This window comes from Pipistrellus kuhlii, unplaced genomic scaffold, assembly GCF_014108245.1.
Source record: "Pipistrellus kuhlii isolate mPipKuh1 unplaced genomic scaffold, mPipKuh1.p scaffold_m20_p_1, whole genome shotgun sequence".
In the NCBI taxonomy this organism is placed as follows: domain Eukaryota; kingdom Metazoa; phylum Chordata; class Mammalia; order Chiroptera; family Vespertilionidae; genus Pipistrellus; species Pipistrellus kuhlii.
Genome location: NW_023425404.1, coordinates 90,522,907 through 90,546,595, shown reverse-complemented (window position 1 = coordinate 90,546,595; position 23,689 = coordinate 90,522,907). Strand labels below are relative to the sequence as shown.

The following is a 23,689-nucleotide window of genomic DNA, read 5'->3' as shown; positions in this document are numbered from 1 at the left end:
GTTTGCTGACCACTGGTCTAGTCAATTTGATAATCAACCTTCAGCAGTCAGTGGAAAAGATAAAATTACAATCATGTTATTTCTCACATGTTCCATTAGCAAAGCTGGTGGTGTCATCTTCAATATCACCTGATTTGTTTCTTAATAACCAACCACTTACAGCTTCTTCTGCCTATATTTTACATCTTGCTTCTCATTTCCCAGCTAAATATTATGCAAAGAATTTATAAGACTTCCAGGGAATTTTTAAAACTTATGTGAACAAACATAGAAATCATTAAAACAGGGAATAAAAATTTCAAGCTCTTAAAAGAATAAATTTTTATTGGCTACATGTTAGAATAAAATGTTTATCAGGAGTTGGAAAGCTGAAATAAGTGATTTTTAAAACTTTAATATTATATCATAGATGGACATTCTGAAATATGTAAAACATAGGAATTTGCTTTCTTATATAAGAAATTAAAAGTGAGAACTTGTATGATTCTCAATTGTTTATTAAATAAATACTCAACAAATATTGAATGCTGAATATGTTTGGCACTTTCTAGGTACTGGGAATACAGCAGTAAACCAAATATAGAGTTTTTGCTTTTAAGGAGCTCATGTTCTAGCGGGGAAGAGTAGATAATCATATAAGCATAAATTTTCATTTTATAGTAAGTATTATGAAGAAAATTATGACAAAGCATGTCATGGATGCCAAGAGAAGTACATGTGGGATTGCTATTTTATACAATGTATTAGAGAATTGTTCTCTAATAGAATGACAGACTGAGGTCTAGTTGAATCAGGAGTATAGAAATCATGGTAAGAATGTTACATATTTTCCTTTTTCTATCAAATTGTTACTTTTGATTTTAAATATATTTCTGAGGGAAATTTTTTTAAATTAAATGTGGATATATTGTATTATTGCTAGTACTATTCCTCTGAGTTTTAATGATTAAACAGGAAACTTTTAAGATTGAGTAGACTGTTCTACTTTGATTTCTTGGGCTTCTTCATACTTGGGTGATGTGGTAGAAAAGTCTGAGAAAGGATTGCTTTGATATATCACTTTCTCAGAAAGTTTCAGAAGAAAGTAAGAGTAGGACACCTAATGATATTGTTCATGTTGTTATTTCCACTATGCTGGTAGCATAGTGCTTGGCATATAACAAGGTAGGGAGAGTGGTGAACAATATATTTTGGTTAAATGCTTGAATATAATATAAGAAACTATGAGTAGGTGAATGGAATACAAAATTGTGTCAAACTCTGGGGAGGGAGGGGATGTGTGGGAGGAAGGGAGGGGGGCAAAAAAAAATCAATAAAATATATTAAAAAATAAATTTAAAAAAATTGTGTCAAGTTACACATAAGAAATTACTCAAAATGTCTTTATTTGAGCCAGAGTTTTATGAGATCTTAAATTATTAAAAATCTTTGAAAATGAATATTTTAAAACATTACCTGCTGGGGCTGACCGTTAGACCCTGAGCAACGGATGAATGATTACTCTGACACACGTTTCTGTGAAAGAGAGGCTAGGAGGCTGTTTTGCTTTAGGAGCAAAAAACCCTGTTTACCTGCCTCCTTAGGCTTTTATTGTCAGAACAGCTTGAACTAAAATTAACCTCTAGATACAATCAGCAGGGTAAGTATCCTTGAGAAAGCACATTATTCTACAAGGTTGGGTCTAAAAAATTAACAGAAACACCTGGAGGTCAAGGCAGGAGCTGCTGTCTTTGGCAAGGTTCTTTTAGAGGCCCCTGACCCTTCAGAGATTCCTTACAGACTTTTTATTTTATTTTATTGATTTTTTACAGAGAGGAAGGGAGAGAGATAGAGAACTAGAAACGTCGATGAGAGAGAAACATCGACCAGCTGCCTCTTGCACACCCTCTACCGAGGATGTCCCCGCAATCAACGTACATGCCCCTGACCAGAATCAAACCTGGGACCTTTCAGTCTGCAGACCGATGCTCTACCACTGAGCCAAACCGGTTTCGGCTCCTTACAGACTTTTCAACCAAGTCCCATGTTTCCCCATAGTTACCACTGCTTTTATAATGTCCAATTATACGCCCCCATCCTCATGGTTTCTGGATGCCATGTGGGGAATGGTAAGGAAACACTTTTGCTGTACCCAGCTAAGGGGGTAGTATCAGTGGAAACCTAGTGGGGAGCCAGGACTCCCAACACTGCTAAAGAGTAATGAGGAGAGCCCCCCATCCCTCTCAGGAATTAATAGTCCTGGACTTCTGCCTCCATCTGACAGTGATAAAGTGGCATCTCTCTCTTCTGCCAGAATGGTATTAGAAGAAGCCATCTAAAACCAAAGTCTTAGTGAGATCTAGGGTCTCATAACATGATACCCTAAATGTACAGATTTCAATAGGAAATCATTCATTAGAGAATCAGGAAATTTCAAATAAGAAAAAAATAATCAATAAATGCCAATGTAGAGTTGACATGTTTTAGAATTACCTGACAAAGATTTTAGAGCAGTCATCATGAAAATGCTTCAGTGAGCAAGTATGAACACACTTCAAACAAATGCAAACAATATCTCAGTGAAGAAATAGAAAGTCTCCTCAAGGGAATGGAAGATTTAAAGAAAAACCATGTGGCTAAATTTGAACATAGAGAATAACCAAAATAAAAATAAAAAACCTCAGTGGATGGGCTTAGCAGCAGACTGCATGGGAAAGAGGAAAGAATAGTGCTCTAGAAAAAGAAAGAAGACACAGTTGATCAGTATTAAGACTAAAATATGTGATGCCACTACAAACCCTACAGACATCAAAATATAGGGAATACTATAAATAATTATACACATGTAAGTTTTATAACTTAAACAGAATAAACAATTTCTTCAAAAATATAAGTTATCACATATAACCCCATCTATCTATCTATCTATCTATCTATCTATCTAAAAGGCTAATATGCTAAGTGTCTAACCGGTTGCTATGACATGCACTGACTACTAGGGAGCTGTCACTCAGCTCAGGAGCTTCTGTAACATGCACTGGTCATTTACAGAGAAACAACACCACAGACCTGGCACCCACAGAGCAACACTTGGCTTCCACCAAATGCAACACAGACCCCACCACCACCCTGGAGTTATACCCCACCAAATCACAGCCGATGCTGTCGAGAATCCATGGTGCAAAATGTGGCCCATAGCCCAGCCCATCCCAGCCCAGAAACAGTGGCCATGGGTGCCAGGTAATGACATCACATGCCTGGCTGCTTCTTCCTAGCACCTAGCCTCCTTAGAGTTTCTTCAGCCCAGGAACTCAACTTGCTTTATAGCCAGGTGCAAACATTTTACACTTTAACCAAATGTCTGTGGAGATTTTTCTGTGTCTCATCTCATTTGATCCACACAGAAATCCTGGAGTAGGTGGATAGGAGACTCAGTAGAATCCCATTTTTCTTTTTTCATTAGTCAGAAAACAGATATTTAGAAAATTTAGAAATTTGACCCGACTGAAAACTAAGAAACCATGGACCTTGAAAATGACTTTAGGTTTTCTCACTATGCAGAATATAGTCAAACATTGCTGCAGTTAAATATTTTACCCTTTGTTCTTCCTCCGTAATCTACAACAATATGTTTCGTGTTGATATTTATTGCCGTTTTGCTGACAATTACCTGAAAGAGAAGTTGGGATGCTTCACTGGACTGGAAAAAGTTTTGCTACATCAGAAAGCAGGTCTAATTAAGCAAGTTTCTTTCTCTCTATATACATAAAGTTCTCATTGGCACCAATCGCATGTGTGTGCTTGATCTGTCATTGTCAATCATGAATTAGGTTGACACTTCTATTATACAGAAAGGGTGAATAGTAATATTAAAATATTCTAATTTCCTTTCAGTGTACATGAATTCATGTACCCCTAGCCCCACCCCCATTGCCATTCACCATCAGGTGATAGGTGCCTGATGGCTGGGGGAAGGAACCAAGAGGTGGGCTCTTCCTACGTGCTCACTGACCCCACCCCCGCCTCAGGTGGCCATCAGGCCATCAGAGCCTATGGCTGGGGAAAGAGTCTAAGAGGTGTCAGAGAACCTTATAGGACTATTCCAGCAGTCGTTCTAGTGTTAGGGTCAATTTGCATATTACCTTTTTATTTTATAGGATTGAGTCCTGGTGCATGGGTGGGGGCTGGCTGGCCTGCCCTGAAGGGGGCCTCAGATTGGGGTGTGGGGGTCCCCACTGGGGTCGAGGCCAGCTGGGGCAAGGGTTTGCAGGCCAGCCCCACCCCTGATCAGGGTGGGGGTCCCTGTTGGGGGTGGGGCCAGCCTGGACAAGGGGCCACAGGCAGTTTGCAGGCTAGGGGGAGGAGACAGGGAGCTGGGTGGCAGTGAGGGGCCGGGCTGGGCTGCAGGCAGGTGGGGAAGATGGCCCTGATCCTGGGCCAGGCCTAGGGACCATACCCACACATGAATTTCATGCGCTGGGCCTCGAGTAATAATAATAATAATAATAATAATAATAATAATAATACTCAACCTAATTCTCACATCTCATAAAAGATTAACTCAAAATGAATCATGGAACCAAATGTACAATGCAAGATGAAATTTTAGAAAGGAAACATAGAAAATCAGGATCTAGGGCTAGTCAGAGTTCTTAGATTTGACACCGAAAGTACAATCCATAAAGGAAAATTTGAAAATTAGATTTCATCAAAATTAAAAACTTTTGCTCTGTGCAAGAGCTGGTTAAGATGAAGAAAAGACAACCTACTGAGAGAGAAAATATTTGCTAAACCTCATCTCCAACAAAGAACTAGTATCTAAAATGTATAAAAGATCTTTCAAAATTCAACATTAAAAAATGCATATTATCTAATTACTCCATGGGCAAAAGCATGAATAGATGTTTCAATGAAAAAAAATTATAGATGGTAAATAAGCACAAGGAAAATTGTTTAACATTATTAGCCATCAGGGAAGTGCAAATTAAAACCAGAACAAGATATCACTATATGCATATCAGAATAGCTAAGAATTTTTAAAAAGTGATAACACATGCTATGGAGAAGCAGGATCACTCAGACTTTGCTGATGGAAATTTGAAATGGTACAGCCACTCTGAAAAACTGTTGGGCAGTTTCTTAAAACACTTACTATAGGAAGGCCTGAGAGGGCATGGGTGCAAGATTGAGGGGGTCAATTGGAGAAAAAGGGAGAAATCTTTAATACTTTTAACAATAAAAATAAATTTAAAAAAAGAAGGGAGCTATCATCGTAGATAACTATAGTTTGATATGACTTCAGTGTGATGGACAGGGAGGAACCCACCAAGGCCCCTCCAGAGGACTTTAATGAAAGTCCTCTGTCCATTGTTAAAGATAGCCCAGCAAACATTTGTTTACCAAATATTTGCTTTTCATCTCCATATATACTGTCTTCTTCCTCTTTGGAGTTCCAAACCTGGACTTTCCCTGTTCTTTATCCTTAGCTCAAATCCCAAATTGCCCAAATACTCTTTGGTTCCCATGTTCTTATAGAACCCTGTATGTACATATGCAGTAAACTTGGTTGTTTTCTCCTATTTAAAAAAAAAAAGTAACACTTTATACGGTATGTGCAACTGCCATATGACCTGATATTGACACTCTTGGGTTTTTACCTCATATAAATGAATTTACAATCACAAGGAGACCTGTTCATGTGATTTTATTTTTAGTGATTTTATTCATAATAGCACTTAACTTGAAACCACCCACATGTCCTTCATTGAATGAATAGTTAAATTATGGTATCTTCATACTGTGGAATTACTGCTAAGCAATAAAAGGAATGAAACATTGATCTGTGCCACAACCTGGATGAAAATTATGCTGAGTTATAAAAGCCAGTCCCCAAAGGTTACATACTGGATTCTACAGAATGTCTCCCCCAAAATGTATACACACTTTAACAGCTGATAGCTCAATTTTGAAAATGAAATTTTTTTAAATAAACACTGCCTTCATAATTATTCAAAATATATATATACATTGTTTGGGACACTCTATCTACACTAATAAAAGATAAAAATTCTAATTGACCTTAACTTTGCTATGCCCACAGTCAATCAGAGTGAATATATAAATTAACAAGATGGAGGTTAACTTGCATGTGCAGGCTGTAGCGGTGTGAAGCTGCTATGAGGGGAAGGGGAGCAGTGGAGGCAGTTACTAAAGTGATGCTCCAGACTGAAGTGGGGACTTGCTGGCTCTGGGAGGTCCAGGAGTGGGGACATGCTGAATCCCGGGCAGCTGGGGTGGGGAACAGGGACTTCCTGGCTACCAGGCAGCTGGGAGTGAAGCCAAGGGCCTATTCTTGCACAAATATTATGCAACAGGCCTATAGTCTATATGTATGTGTGTGTGTGTGTGTGTGTGTGTGTGTGTGTGTGTGTGTATATATATATATATACATATATATATATATAAAAGGCTAATATTTAAAGTGTTCCTGTGGGAGTTTGACCAGGAGACCAGGAGTTCTTTTGCTCACTATGACGTGCACTGACCACCAGGGGTCAATGCAGAACAAAGGAAAGCCCTGGCCAGCTGTCAGGGAAGGGGGGCCTTGGTTGGAAGCAGGAAGGTCCTGATTTGCATCAGCCCTGATTGCCAGCCAGGCCTAGGGACCCTACCTGTGCACAAATTATGTGCACTGGGCCTCTAATATTTAAATAACATTCTACTGAAATGGAGAACAGATTAGTGGTTGCCAGGAATTAGAGAACAGGTTGAGAGTGGAAAGGAAGTGAGTGAGAGTATAAAAGGCAATATGAGGCAGTGGTGATGGAAGTGTCAGTATTTGGTTGACGTACTCTACTATCTATATCATAAAAGACCTGTAGTTGTGATGCCCTAATGGTGGAATGCCAAACAACTCGTCACTGGAGCACTTCTTGCCCTCCCCTTTTATCCCCCCAGGCATACCAGGGTGCTAGCAGCATCAGCAGAGCATTGTGGGGCGCCAGGAGCTTCACAGAGTGCCAGCAGTGTCTATGGAGTGTTGCAGAGCACCAGCAGTATCCAAGGAGCTTTCGAGGCATTGCAGGATGGGGCAGCAGACATGGCTTTGATGGCAGGCTAAGCCTAGGGTATCCTACACTCACACGACTTAATTATCTGCTGGGCCTGTATTAGATTTATAAGGTATTACCTCTGGTAGAAACTGGGTAAAGGCCCAAGTGTATCTGATTATATCTTAGAACTGCATCTGAATCTATAGTTATCTCAAAGTAAAGGGTTTAAAGAAAAAAAAAAGGCAATAAATTTTGTGCCAGAGTATATGTATGACTTACATACTCTTTCTATCCTGCTGTTTCAGAGTATCTAAGAAGTCCTTTTGTGCTCCAGATCTTATTATTGTCCATTTGTAGCACTTTTATGAATTCTCTCCCAAAAATTTTCCTCTCCATTGGCTCATCTTTTGTCTCTAAAAGGTTTACCTCTCCCATTCAAATAACACAGACATACAAAAAAAAACCCTAAGTTAAACAAGCAGTTTTCCCTTCACATTTACTGCTCCAACCTTAAGAATCTTCTTTGATACATGTTTCTTCCTCAGCTTCTCTTTCCAGTTCATTTATATACAAGTTCTGTCATTTTACCTCCTTCTAAGCTACTGTTAAGTGTCCCTACAATTACCACAGTCACCTCTTAACTTTTCCTCCCACATGTATTCTGGCCTCATTCTAAATGCATCTTCCTACCAGACCAGTCTTTTCAGTGCTTAAACTCAATACATCACTGGTAATTCCCCAGCCTCTTTTTAAAATGGATTTGTACCGGTTCTAGGTTAAGAACTCAATTTTTTTCTAAATCCTCCCACAAGGATATGTGCTATTTCTATGTTGTTGTTTTTTGTTTTTGTTTTTAATTTGGTTTGGGGGGTGGGTAGAGGGAGAGAGAGAGAAAGAGAAGTATTCATGTAAGAGAGAAACATTGGTCAGTTGCCCCTCATATGCTCCCCAATCAGGGATTGAATCCACAACCTTGGTATGTGCTCTGACCAGGAATCGAACCCACAAACTTTTTGGTATAAGACAGTGCTCCAACCAGCTGAGCCATCTGGCTGGGACAGGACTCAGATTCTTAAAATGGCTTTCAAAGCCTTTCAATGATCTGCTTCATTCTCATCTTTCTCTCCCCCCCCCCCCTTTTTTTTCTATTACACCTGCCACACTGTTTATTTTCAGATTCCCAAATACATTGTAATCCTTTCTGCCCCAGTTCCTTTGCAGTGCTAGTCTTCTTTATGAAATCTTTTCTCCCCTTATTATGTTAGCTCCTACTCATTTTTTATCTTAGCTCAAGGATTACTGTAGTCAGGGAAACCTCTCATTCTAATTTCTTGGTTCTTTTGATACAGCACAAGGTAGAATTATCATTTTTTTTTAATCTCTTTCCCATGGAACTGCATAATAGCACTGATTGTTTGCTTATTGCTGCATCCCTTATTGCTGCTATTTGACACACACAGGCACACCAATAAATGTGTTAATTTAATGAATAAATCCTTCTCCTTTCATCATCCAATGTTTTTAAAGAGTAGTCATCACTTTTTGCCTACTCTTTACCTTATTCGTTACTGCCATAGATTATTTGTTTTTAATTCTAAACCATTAAAATAACTTTACAATAAACTTCCTGCTTCTAGTCCTTTCTCCACTCCTCTTGTTTCTTCACTAAATTTGATCATATTATTCATCTTTTTAAAGGCCTTCTGTTTAGCCAAAAAGTACTTTTAGCACACCAAGCTTTCTTAAATTGATCTGGCTACTCAGGGACACACACACACACAATAGGTTAAAAAAATTAAAAACACACACACACACACACACACACACACACACACCCTTATGTTCAGCCACACTCAGATTGGGTCCACGGACAAGGTATAGTTTCTTACATATTTTTTTCTTTTGTTGCATTTTTGAAAATTGGAATTGTAAAGGCTTGATTGCCATTTTACTCTTAGCCATCATATAGTTTTGTGAATAAATTAAAGATATTCTTCCTCTCAGACTTTTTTTTAAGGGGATTAAAATCAACTCCATTAAGAAAGATCGATTTTTGCTGTACTGGCACTCAGTTATGGCAAATGTGAGGCACAACAAGTATTAGGGATATTTTTAGGATAATTATTAGAGATCAATACTGTCTTGATTATTTCAAAGGAACCATACCAACTAGGGTTTCAGATTATGTTCCTCTTAGCTAAGTGTAATATATATGTATTGCTGATTTTTCCATTTGTGAACATTATTTCTGTTTCTGAAGCTTAATAGTGATTTTGTCGAAGGATTAAGTACACTCTTTTAATGTTTGTAATTTTTTAAACCTATTTGCCCCCGTATTTTAATGTTTGTAATTTTTTTAACCTATTTGCCCCAGTAATTCTTGCTCTATTCCATTTAAAATTGTCTTGCTTCTCTGTCCTATCACATAAAGTTGGAATTTGAGGGCATAATTAAGATATTTCTAATAGGAAGGCCACCTTAATAAGATTTAATAATGACCTTGCAGGGTATTTCTTAGAGAAGATATGAAACCTGATTCTGGTTTTCTTCTTCCTTTGTCCAGAAACTTAATCTTGTTTATCAGATTTGGAAGACTAATTACCCAAACTCACAGTGTACTGAAATTTAAGCTAGAATCACACTTTACTTAGGATGAGAATTATAAATGTGGCACAGACTTGAACAGTCATTCCCTCTGATTTCTTTTTTTTTTTTTTTTTAATATATTTTATTGATTTTTCACAGAGAGGAAGAGAGAGGGATAGAGAGTTAGAAACATCGATGAGAGAGAATCATCGATCAGCTGCCTCTTTGCACATCCCTTAATGGGGATGTGCCCGCAACCAAGGTACATGGCCTTGCCCGGAATCGAACCCGGGACGTTTCAGTCCGCAGGCCAACGCTCTATCCACTGAGCCAAATTGGTCCCGGCCTCTCTGATTTCTTTTTCTCATCAGGAATTCTATATGAAAAGCCAAATGATCAGAACATGTCTAAGCAGAGATATAGACCCCCCAAAATGTAACTATTAAGATTTGAGAGAAAAATTTGTCTATTTGTCTATGAAAACCAGTTTAGATGTAGAACCTCAAAATAAAAATAAAATTGTAACCTCCAAAGTCTTCAAATGTACTAAACTAGTACACTTTATAAAAATTTGATATTGATTTGTGATTTCTTTCTTGATGTTATAGGATTTTTTTTTTTACTTTCTCTTCATTCTCTTTAAATAGACTTAAATCACATGGTAGAGTTGGGTTGGTAATGATCAGCATTCTTTTTTTTTCAGGTGCTTCTGCTATTTATCCCAATTTCTTTTATTATTGGTTAAGAAATGTTAACATTTTAAAGGTTAGTGTGACGGTGTTAAGCCCTCTCTGGGGTGTGATTGATCATTTTATTTTTATTATTTTTTAATATATTTTATTGATTTTTTTTGCCCCCCTCTCTCCCATACATACCCTCCCTCCCCAGAGTTTTATGTCCATTGGTTGTACTTATATGCATGTATACAAGTCCTTAGGTTGATCTATTATCTCCCCCAGATCTCCCTCCCCTCCCCGCTGTAATTTGACTGTCTGCTGTTGCTTTACTGTCTCTATATCTATCTTTTGGTTCATCAGTTTATGATGTTCTTTATTATCCAAAAATGAGTGAGGTCATGTGGTGCTTCTCTTTCATTGATTGGCTTATTTCACTCAGCATGATGTTCTCCAATTCCATCCAGGTTGCTGCAAATGATGAGAATTCCTTCTTTTTTATGGCAGCATAGTATTCCATTGTGTAGATATACCATGGTTTTTTGATCCAATCATCTGCTGATGGGCACCTAGGCTGTTTCCAAATTCTGGCTATTATCGATTGTGCTGCTATGAACATAGGGGTGCATATATCCTTTCTGATTGGTGTTTCTAGTTTCTTGGGATATATTCCTAGAAGTGGGATTACTGGGTCAAATGGGAGTTCCATTTTCAGTTTTTTGAGGAAACTCCACACTGTTCACAGTGGTTGCACCAGTCTGAATTCCCACCAGCAGTGCACGAGGGTTCCTTTTTCTCTGCAACCTCACCAACACTTGTCATTTGTTGATTTGTTATGTTGGCCATTCTGACAGATGTGAGATGGTACCGCATTGTTGTTTTGATTTGCATCTCTCGGATAATTAGTGACTTTGAGCATGTTTTCATGTGCCTTTTGGCCTTCCTTCTGTCTTCTTTTGAAAATATTCTGTTTAGGTCCATTGCCCATTTTTTAATTGGATTATTCATTTTCCTTTTATTTAGTTGTATAAGCTGTCTGTAGATGTTGGAGATTAAACCTTTATCAGTGGTAACATTTGCAAATATGTTCTCCCACACAGTGGGCTTTCTTGTTTTGTTGATGGTTTCTTTTGCTGTAAAAAAGCTTTTTATTTTGATGTAGTCCCATTTGTTTATTTTCTCTTTAGCTTCCATTGCCCTAGGGGCAGTATCACTGAAGTAGTTGTTTTGGCATATATCTGAGATTTTGCTGGCTGTGGATGCTTCTAGTATTTTTATGGTTTCCCTTCTTATGTTTAAGTCCTGTACCCATTTTGAGTTTATTTTTGTGTATGGTGTAAGTTGGTGATCTAGTTTCATTCTTTTGCATGTGTCTGTCCAATTTTCTCAACACCATTTATTGAAGAGACTGTCTTGACTCCATTGTATATTTATGCCTACTTTGTCAAATATTAATTGAGCATAGTGATTTGGGTTGATAATCTGGGTTCTCGATTCTATTCCATTGATCTATATGTCTGTTCTTGTGCCAGTACCAGGCTGTTTTGAGAACAGTGGCTTTGTAATACAGTTTGAAGTCTGGTATTGAGATCCCTCCTACTTTACTCTTCTTTCTCGGGATTGCTGTGGCTTTTCGGAGTCTTTTATTGTTTCAAATGATCTTTTGGAGAGTTCTTTCTAGGCCAGTGAAATATGCCATTGGTATTTTAATGGGGAGTGCATTGAACCTATAGATTGCTTTAGGAAGTATGGACATTTTGATGATGTTGATTCTACCAATCCATGAACATAGTATGTTCTTCCATCTCTTTACATCTTCCTCTATCTCTTTTTTCAGTGTTGTGTAGTTTTCCACATATAGGTCCTGTACTTCCTTAGTTAAATTTATTCCTAAGTATCTTAATTTTCTTGGTGTGATGGTAAATGTAATTGCTTTTTTAGTCTTTGTTTCTGTAATTTCGCTGTAGGTGTATAGAAATGCCATGGATTTCTTTGCGTTAATTTTGTATCCTGCTACATTGCCAAATTCATTTATTAAGTCAATTTTTTAATGGAGTCTCTTGGGTTTTTTATGTACAATATCATGTTGTCTGCAAATCAGGATAACTTTACTTCTTCTTTTCCAATTTCGATTCCTTTTATCTCCTCCTCTTGTCTAATTGCAATGGCTAGTACTTCCAGTACTATGTCAAACAGGAGTGGCGAGAGTGGGCATCCCTGTCTTGTTCCTGCTCTTAGAGGGAATGGTTTTAGTTTTTGCCCATTGAGTATAATGTTGGCTGTGGGTTTATCATATATAGCTTTTATTATGTTGAGGTATGATCCTTGTACTCCCACCTTGTTGAGAGTTTTTATCATGATCAGCATTCTTGTGGATAATGGTGGCTGATCATGCCCAGGCACCACACCCAGGAAGCTGCTCTTTTTTTTTTTTTTTTTTTTTATAATATATTTTATTGATTTTTTACAGAGAGGAAGGGAGATAGATAGAGAGCTCGAAACGTTGGTGAGAGAGAAACATCGACCAGCTGCCTCTTGCACACCCCCTACTGGGGATGTGCCTGCAACCAAGGTACATGCCCTTGACTGGAATCAAACCTGGGACCCTTCAGTCCGCAGACTTGACGCTCTACCACTGAGCCAAACCGGCTTCGGCAGGAAGCTTCTCTTTGGCAGCTGCCCTTCTCTCTCCATTTCCTTTCTTTCCCTTCCCTTCCTTTTCTTTCCCTTTCCTTCCTTTCCTATAGGAGCCACGATAGGAAACTTTCAGTAGGCACGGAGATCCCCTGACTTACTGTTTCTTATCTGACTTACTGTTTCTTATTGCCTTCTGTAATAGTTATCTCAATTGCCATAGCTAGGGTGGAATAACTTTCTGGTTGATTCTAGACCTCAGAATTGCATAATTTGTGCTCTAGCCAGTTTTGCTCAGTGGATAGAGCATTGCCTGCGACTAAAGGATTGTGAGTTCAATTCCTGTCAAGGGCACATACTTCAGTTGTAGGTTCAATCCCCACCCTGTTTGGGGCTTGGGTTGGAGGCAACCAATTGATGTGTCTCTCTCTCTCTCTGTCTCCCCCTTTCCTTCCACTCTCAAAGTCAATGGGAAAATATCATTGGGTGAGGATTAACAATAACAAAAATTACATAATTTGTAAAATAATAAAAACCAAAAACTGGGCAAAAGTAAGAAGGCAGGGATGTACTGTGGGTTGTGGAATCTGTCACAAAAGTGGTATTTCTTTGGGAATAATTAGAAGTGTCAGAGATAATTCATTATCACATTCTGATTTGCATTCATGATATTTATGCATGAAAAATATGAGGAAAGCAAGTTGTACTAAATTCTGATAATTTTATATAGTCTCTGTCCATCTAAAGCAGGAATGGGGAACGTCTGGCCGGTAGGCCATATAAGGTCCACCAAATCATCTGGTGTGGCCTGTCAAGACATTAGAAGTGAGTTAATTTAATGTTTGACCAAATTTAGCAGCTAATTTTTAAGTCAATAAAGTTGTATGGCCCTTGAATGATGTTAGATATACCCAGGTGAACCTTGATAGAAAAGAAGTTATATCTAAAGCCATATAAATAATAATACTGCTTAAGTATTTTCTCCATTTTATATGAAGAATTTCTCATATTCCTAGTTTTTAAATGTATCAAAATTTTTTTTATGCAGCTCTGAAAGATTGGTATTGCTGGCAGGTGGTAGCCTGGAGATCAGTGATGTCACAGAGGATGATGCTGGGACTTATTTTTGTGTAGCTGATAATGGAAATGAAACAGTTGAAGCTCAAGCAGAGCTTACAGTACAAGGTATGTCATTATTTCTCATATAAATAAATAAATAAATAAATAAATAAATATCCTTTGTACCTTCTGGGCTTGCCAATTTTTTAACATTAATGTGGGAACAGTAACACAACAAAATAGTTAAAAGACTGAACTTTAAACCAGACTGAGTTCAAATTCATGGTCTTATATTCCCTGATTGTATAACTATAGGAAATTTAATTAATTTCTGTGAGCCTCATTTTCCTCATCTGTAAAATCAAGATAATAAGAGTACTTACCACCTTGGAGTTCTTTTGAAGATATAAAGATTTAGTGTTTGTAAAACTTCAATAATAATGGCTATAATATAGTAAGAGCTTGAAGTTACTGTAATTATGCATGGTAGTAGTATGGGTATCTGATAGTTAAGTTTACTTTTCTTGTCTCACAATGTTTTCTCACAAAAAACTTCTCTCCTAAGCACTGGTATTCCCTTCTTTCAGATGAATAGATCAGCTAGGACAGACAATGCATGTGACTCTCAATATAACATGGTCATCTGTTTGATGATTTCTTTCTTTCTCCTCAACCAACATTGAGCATTACATTATATCCCTCTATAGTAGGGGTGTCGAACTCAATCAGAGAAGGGGCCAAAATCTAAAATCCAGCCTAAATCTCGGGCCGAATGGTTTATTGAACAGTCATAAACTGTCGTTGTGATGGAAACGCAGTGGAGTGCAGTGATGACAGCACGGTGTGGGCCACATTGCAAGGCCTGGCAGGACGGATTTGGCCCGCGGGCCTTGTGTTTGACACATGTGCTCTATAGGTTCTCTCATTTAGAAGTCAGATAAATTGAACCTGGCATGTACACATAATCTCTTCTTATCCCATTTACCTTTCCATCCTCCATATGGAAATGGACCCTCAGAAAAATGCTTGCTATCTATCCTATGATTGTCTGCACCCTCATTCATTTTTGTTCTAAATAAAAATCTTTAAAACCTTCATTTCTTTCAGGGAAATCCAATAGTGTTTGGATATGTAGAAGTATATATTGGCTCTTGATATTCATCTTCAACTTGTCCCAAATTATATTTGTATTTGATAAACCACTTCCTGATCTATGTTTTGGGGTTGTTTTATATTTTATATAGAAATGTTTCTTTTGATATATTTGAGGGTCTTAGAGTGGGAAGTAGAGTAGCCACAGCGGAAGAAAGTTTTATTCAACTGAAAGCACAAAAGGAGGAAAGAATTATTGTATGTGTAAAACTAAGAATGAAGAAGATGAAGAAACACTCTCAATATAATGGTAATTAAAATAACATAAATGGATTTTATCAAAAAGAACACAGCAGATTGGATTATGAAAACTCTCCCAATATGTTGTTACAAAAGATTTACAAAAAACTGAATGAGACAGATTTAAAATAAAAGGATGGGAAAGATATACTAGGCAAAATAAAAGAAAGTTGAAGTAGCTTTCTAAAAGGCACAAATAGCAGAAGAAACATACCTACTCAAAAGAGGAATTATAATCAAGAAAGTATAACATATCATATAGTCAACATGGATAGATATGTTCCTACAATGCAGTCTAAAATATATCAAACAAAAGCTAAATAATTGTTTAGAGAAATAAACAAATCAACAATCTTTCCACACTCCTTTCAGGAGATGATAGAATGAAGAGACAGAAAAATTTAGGTTTATCACAATTCTCTCCACAGTTCAACATAATTCTTCCAGTATTATAAGAAAACTAGAGGCTTGGTGCACGCAATTCTTGCATGGAGGGGTTGGGTTGTGAGTCCTTCAGCCCCGCCTTCACCCTCTGCAATTCTGGACCCCCCTACACCTTTTTCTTATCTAGCTAACCTCTTCACATTTAAAAAAATTAACTGAGCTGAAACCGGTTTGGCTCAGTGGATAGAGCGTCTGCCTGCGGATTGAAAGGTCCCGGGTTTGATTCCGGTCAAGGGCATGTACCTTGGTTGCGGGCACATCTCCAGTAGGGGATGTGCAAGAGGCAGCTGATCGGTGATTCTCATCGATGTTTCTAACTCTCTATCCCTCTCTCTTCTTCTCTGTAAAAAAAAAAAAAATCAATAAAAATATATATTAAAAAATAAAAAAAAATTAACTGAAATATCACCTACTCTAGGAAATCCTCTTTGAAATCCAAATGTCTTTACTATATGTATTAAATATTTTCATAGTATATCATTCTTTTTCTTTAATAGCTACTTAGAGTGGATGCAATGTGGTTTTCATTCTTGCATTTGAAGTTTTTCTTCTTGCTCTCGTAATTGCAAAGCTTATCCAATTTACATTTGCCCTTTAAGGGCTTGCATTTAGTTCAGTTTCTAGTTGGCTTCCTGCTTTTTTTTTAAGCAATAAATTTGGGTTGTGATAGCAAGCCTCACTTGTAATCAAGCTCGTAGGTATTCCTATCTGAATATTTCTATAAAACCTATCACTTTAGCATACCAGAGATTGTGTTCATTTATAGAAAAATAACAACAAATGTCACCTGATCATTTGATCTTCTAGTAATATTTTATAGCAAGATGTATTATTCTAGTAATTAAACTATTACAAAACTGAGGCGTACAGAAATAAATCGCATTGAGCAATAAAGAATGACTCAAATGTCAAAGCATAGTACACTTAGGGCCTCCCTTGTCCTGTGCCTCAGATATCATAGCATAGTACACAGTTCATAAGGAATCAGCTTCCTTTAAAATAGGAACGGATGCCACACTCGTGAAGCAGCTACTTTCCCACATACTTTTTTTTAAAAACTTAATTCACAGCACATACTCTTTGTACTAATTATTGGAAAATCATCCTAGCAATTGCTTCTGTTCCTCACTATATTGTTGCCTTATATTCTGATGTTATTGCTGTGCTTTTATCATCCATTTGCTCTAATAAGATTGTGAATTTTTTAAGGGCATAAATCATGACTTGAGCTTGTCTTTCTCTGTCATGGTGCCTAGATAAATACTCAAATGCCATCCAGTCCTAATGACTGTGATGAGAGAGGCCCACCGCTGCTGGAGACCTCTCATTTTTATTTAAGGGGCCTCACTTGTTCTATGCCTTTACAGAGGGATAAGTAGGGGCTGAGGGAATTTGAGGAAACCCAGACAGAATTTTCCTCCTAAAAGATTTTACTAAGCTGGCACCCAGGACACTGGGCATTTGTCCAATTAAAATCTGGACACAGCAATAACAAAGGCACTGGTCTACTGATCATGCATAGGGATCAATCCCAGCCTGCAGGAACTCACCCCCTCAGTCAGGACTAGGTCGCTGGGTAGACCTGGGTTGGTGCTCCTAACTCTGGAGAGAGGGAGACTTCCCGTGGCTACAGGCTAGAGGCCCTGGACTCGCGCCACGCACCAGAACAGGTCCCCAGCGCAGGTTGGTCAGTAGAATGGCTTCTTCGCCTGGGATTGCGGGACAGGTTGGCCATGCTCAGCCTGGCCTGTTCGCCCCGTTACTGCAGAGCTGCCTGGTTTGTTCTCCCCATGATTGCGGGGCGGCCTGGCCTGGGCTCACTGTTTTCCACCAGCTGCAGCTCGCCAGTCTCCTATGGGCTGGTGGAGCAGTCCAGTCTAGCCCACAGCATGTGGCAGTGGCTGTGAAGGTCGCCACAACAACCCAGCACTAACTTCCAGTTGGTTAGCCATTGATCATGATAGATCGTTACAAGTTACAACCCTGGGCTTTTATTATTAGGATAAAAAGGAATAATAGTTTTGAAATTAGAAGAAGAGAAGGAATAGGGGGATAAATGGTAATGGAAGGAGCCTGACTTGCAGTGGTAAATATACAATACAGTATACAATGATGTGTTATGGAATTGTGTACCAGAAACCTGTATAATTTTGTTAACCAGTGTCACCCCAATAATTTCAATAAAAAAGGAAAAGAAAAAAAAAATGGGAAGAAGAGATAAAATTGTTCTATCAACATAATTTGTCTACCTGATCACCAAACTAGTGTTATATAATAAAATACAGTTTTCCATACAGGATAAATTTATCAAAATCAGAAGTATTTTTCTACACCAGTAATAATCATTAGAAAATAATTTAAAAAGTAGACAAATTCACAGTAGAAAAAAACTGTAAAATATCTAAAAATATAACTAAGAAACTATGGGGAAATTATAAAACTCTAGTAGAGGATGTAGAAGAAAATTTGAATAAATGGTAAGATAGATATTACATACTCTTGGATGGGTTGATATAATATTTAAAATGTCATCTACAAATTAATGTATAAATTTGGCATATGTGAATCAAGATTTTAAATAGATTCTTTGAGGAACTTGAAAATTTCTCCCTAAAGTGCATATGGAAGAATAAAGGTCCAGAAGCAGCTAAGTTAGCTTTGAAAAATAAAAAGAATGGAGGGCTTACTCTGACAAATATTCAAATATATTAAAAATTCACAATACTTGTATACAAAAACCTTGTATTGTTAAAGAACTGAGAAATAGACTGGTAGAATAAGAAATAGGCTAATTGTTTAGTAAACAGTTTGGGGGAATGTGGTTTCCCTAATGGAGAGAAAAAATAGCATTTCTGTGTAATAATAACCATCCAAATTACCTATATTTGGTCCAGTAGTGACTGAGATCTGAAGGGTAAAACTATAAACTTCATAGAAGAAAATGTAAGAGAATAACTTGGTCCCTAAGAGTCAGGAAAATATTATGTTAAACAAAAATGTAGATACAGAAATCATTAGATGAAACACGGATGGCTCAGAACATGTCAAGTAGAGGGTATGAATCTAAAACTAAATCTAATCTAAAGATAACGGAGGAAAAAATAAAGTAAAAAATACCTAAAAGGAAAGGAAAGAAAATATTGAGATGGTAGATTTAAACCCAAATACATCAGTAATTATAAATGTACTAACTATTATACACTGATTAAAGACAATAATCTTCAGATTGAAAAGAAATTGAAACCCAAGTATGTATTGCTTGTATGAGAGACACCTTAAATATAAGGATACATAAGATTTTGAAATTAAAATGATGGAAAAAGATAAACCATGTCAAAGCTAACTGGAAAAATATCCGACAAAGGCAAGATGAGATAAAGTAGGGCATTTCATGTTAATTAGAGATTGTCTACCAGAAAAGTAAAACCATTCTAACTACCCTGTTTCCCCGAAAATAAGAAAGTGTCTTATATTAATTTTTTCTCCCAAAGTTGCGCTAGGTCTTATTTTCAGGGGATGTCTTATCTTTCCAGGTGCTAAGTCTTATTTTCGGAGGATGTCTTATTTTCAGGGAAACATGATATGTATGTACCTCATAATGTAATCTCAAAATATGAAAATTAAAAAAACTGATAGAACTATAGGAGAGGTAGATAAGACAAACATACAATCATGGTGATAGATTTAACACACTTCACTGACAGACAGGATATGTATATCAAAACAAACAAAACCACAGACAGTTACAATATATTATAGTAAGAACTGAACAATGCAACTTAATAAACTTGACCTAATTGACAACTATAGGTTGCTGCACCAAACAAATGAGAGAATTTACCTTTTTCATAAATACTTAGGAAAGTTACTAAAAAATATATATTGACCATGAAACAAATCTTAGCAAATTTCAGAGAATTAAAATTCTGTAGGTTTGGTCACCATGGAATTAAGGTTGGAATTAAATTTTAAAAAAAAGAATCTTTAAAGAAAAGGAAACTTAAAAACCTACTGTTTGGAAATTCAGTGAATCACTTTGAAATGATCCATGAGTCAGAAAAGAAATGATGAAGAAAATTAGAAATTATTTTGAACTAATAGAGATATGACCTATCAAAACTGATGGAATTCTTAGAGGAAATTTGTAGCCTTAAGTACATATATTAGAAGAGAAGGCTGAAAAAACAATGATTTAAATAGTCATTTCAAAAAACTAAAAAAAAACTAAAAAAAAACTAAAAAAAAAAGAAGAAAGATAATGATAAGAACAAAAATTAATAAAATAGGAAAAAAATTTGTTTTTTCAATCCTCACCCCAGGATATGCCTACTGATTTGAGAGAGAGAAAGAGAGAGAGAGAGATCTCTGTGAGAGAGAACATCAATTGGTTGCCTTCTGTATACAATGTGATCAAACCCACAACATGGGGTATGTGCCCTGAACAGGACTTGAACCCATAACCTTTTGGTATATAGGACAATGCTCCAACCAACTGAGCCACACTAGCCAAGGCCAAAAGTTGGTTTTTGTAAAAAAATTACAATAAAGATAAAACTCTGACAAATTATATATTCAATTGACTAAGTTTTTTTTTAGATCAAAGAGTCAGCAAACTATAGCTTGTGGTTATAGTCAGCAAACTATAGCTGCTCAGCTGCTTGTTTTTGTGTAGCCTGTGAGCTCAAAATAATTTCTAAGGTTTTTAAATGGTTAAAAGATAACAGAATAATAATGTTTAGTGATATCTGAAAATTTTATGAAATTCAGATTTTATTTTCCATAAACTTTCATTGGCATACAGTCCCACTCATTCACTTATGTACTGACTGTGGCTGCCCTCATATTGTAAAAGAGGAGTTGAATAGTTGTGACAGAGACTAATCAAGCATGTCAACACCGTAAGTTTTTTTAAATGAGGCATGTGGTCCATTGTCTGTGAGTTTGACATGCTTGGACATGGCCCACAAAGCCTAAAATATTTATTGTCTGAGTCTTTTCAGAAAAAGTTTCAACCCCTGCTATTTAATCTAGAAAGAACTAGTTAGACTAATAATGTAAACAAAGATAGATAAATCAGTAGAAAATTTGAACACCTGTCTCACAGATCTCCAGGTGGTTACTACACACTTGAAAAAAGTGGTTGTTATTTTTAGTTTTTAGAGAAATGCAAATAAAAGCCACAATAGATACCACTATACCAGAGTGGCTAAAATTAAAGAAACTAACAATACAGGGTTGGTTAGGATGAGGAACACTGGGGACTCTAATATACTGCTGTTAGCACTCTATCCTATCTAATAAAAGAGTAATATGCAAATTAACTGTCGCTCTGTGACAAAATGGTGCTGCCCATAGCAGATGCTGGCAGTGTCTCCCTGGTAACATGAGCTCAGCATGTGTGCCCTGGCTTCCCTGAGGTAAGGGGCCTGTGGGGACGTGAGCCCAGTGTCCCCGCCCCAGCTGCGTGGATGGAGGGGAGGATCCAGAAAAATGCATCTTTCCAGTTCCTGATGCTGATGGAGCCCTATGGGTGCCGGAGTCCTCGGCCTGCAGCCTCAGTGGCAGACTAGAAGCCCCCTGCCCGCAGTGTGGACACAGCCAGCATGGCACTGCGGCAAGGGGGTGTCTGGTGGGCATGCTACAGACATCAAATCACTGCTACCGTGCTCCTACCCCCCACCACACTCGCAAGTAGTATGGTCCAAGGGGGCGACTCTTGAAGTGCAGCTCCCACAGCAGTTGATGCACACCATCCTGGGCAGGGAAGCCAGAACTGAGAACCCAAGCTCCAGAGTACCCGAGCAGCCTGGAGTCGTGGGACAGGGCCCGGAGGAGGCACCAGGACAAGTATCTTCCCAGAGGCTGTGCACAAGGAGAGGAGCCTCTGGCTAGAGGCTGGGGTGAGGGATGCTGGCATCGTTGCAGGTCAGGCTGAGGGACACCCCCGACACACACCCCTGTGCACGAATTTGATGCACCGGGTCTCTAGTCCATAATAATAAAAGCATAATATGCTAATTAGACCGACCAGACCTTACAGATGAAGCCAGGGCTACCAGGGAATCCTGTGTCCTGGATGCCAGAGGGGAGCTGGTGCCAGCAGCCAGAAGAAGGAAAGCCTATTCTTGCACGAATTTTGTAAATTGGGCCTCTAGAATGGATATAATCACTTCAGATACTGTTTGGCAAAATCTACTGAAACTGCATGCTTCATATCTTATGACACAATCGTTTTTCTAGGTGTATACTTATTAGAAATGTGCACAATGATCGTCTCACCAGCTTTATTTACAATAAATCAAAACGAAACAATTTATCAACAGTAGAATGATTAGTGTTCTAATCATACTGTGGCATTTCATCAGCAAAAAAATTGACAGACCACTTCTACAGTCCAACAACATGGATACATTTCATAGGCACCATTAAAAAAAAAGAAGCCAAGCACACATATGAAAACATTATTCCATTTTTATAAAGTTCAAAAATAGGCAAAACTAATCTATGGTTTTAGAAATTAGAACAATCAGAACAAGGGCAGGAGAGAGACTGAATGTTACATAGTGGGGCTTCCTACTAGTGTTAATGTTCTATTTCTTAATCTAAGTGGTGATAGTTAACAATAATTCAAGCTGTACTGTTAATGTGTGTCACATGAGGTCTTCCCTTTTTTGTTTATAGATAAGTCATTACATACAAAAAATTTTTGGAAAATTTTACTTTGAAACTTGTCCAATAACTGAAAGTATTTTTATTTTTCTGATGGGGAAAGCAGTTTATGAGAAATGGTTGAAAATTTTATATATCTAAATCTATATAAGATGTAATATAAATATTTATTTACACACACACACACAACTTCCCATTCCAACTGGCGCAGTTTTTCAGCAGTGATTCTTGCAGTATGTGGTCGTGCGTAATCATGGTGAAGAATTACGCCCTTACGATTAATCAGCGCGGGTTCTTTTTCTCTTAAAGCTTGGGCTAACCTTTCCAATTGGGCACTATACACTGCACTTGTAATGGTTTGGTCAGAGGGTAAAAGTTCATAATGAAGAATTCCTTTAAAATTCCACCAAACACACAACATCACTTTTTTCGCATGCAAGTCAGGTTTTGGCGTGGGCTGCGGAGCCTCATTTTTGTCCAACCATTGAGGCCGCCTTTTCAAATTAACATACAGCACCCATTTTTCATCTCCGGTAACAATTTGCTCTAAAAACGGCAAACGGTTTTGACGAGAGAGGAGCGAAGTGCAAATTGTGACTCTTTGATTACGGTTGTTGTCGGTCAACTCATGAGGAACCCATTTTCCAAACTTTTGGACTTTGCCAAGTGCACACAATTGGTTGGAAATCACACACACACATATATATTAATATATATAGTCATTCTGTCTGACTTATTTTTTTTAAAGAAATTATAGCTACAGGAAATTCCATAGTGAGTGTTAACGCAGAAAAGGTTGTAAGTTCATTCTTCATCTGTTAAATATTTCAAATTTATTGTTTTATCATTAACTCCTGGAATTTCTACACATACTGTGACGTGAATTAGTCCATTGTGTATTTCCTGTCACCTCAGCTTTAAATGGGTTGTTGTTTTTTAAAGAAAGAATTTTTTTTTTCTCTTAAAACATTCATAATAGTCTGTGTTGCATATCTCTCCTCACCCCCAAAAGAAGAAAATTTTCCATTTGTATTTTTGTGCACAAATTGATAGCTTCAAAATTGGCCACTTCCTTGAGTTTGTCAATACTCAACAAATTTACAACCAAAGTTTTAAATTCTCCCATCTTTCTCTGGTCACAACCTAACATTCTACTTTTATTCATCTGTTGTACTGTGTCTGATCTCTACATTAACACAT

At 37.5% G+C, this 23,689-nt stretch overlaps 1 protein-coding gene across 10 annotated transcripts in view; it reads left to right on the top strand.

Moving 5' to 3' along the window:
- Window positions 1–23,689, top strand: part of NEO1 (neogenin 1) — a 339,481-nt gene that overhangs the window by 116,502 nt on the left and 199,290 nt on the right. For all 10 annotated transcript variants that reach the window (XM_036456552.2, XM_045587162.1, XM_036456618.2 and 7 more), the window contains one exon: window positions 13,974–14,110. In XM_036456552.2, the coding sequence (XP_036312445.1) occupies window positions 13,974–14,110 (137 nt within the window). The remainder of the gene's footprint in view (window positions 1–13,973; window positions 14,111–23,689) is intronic.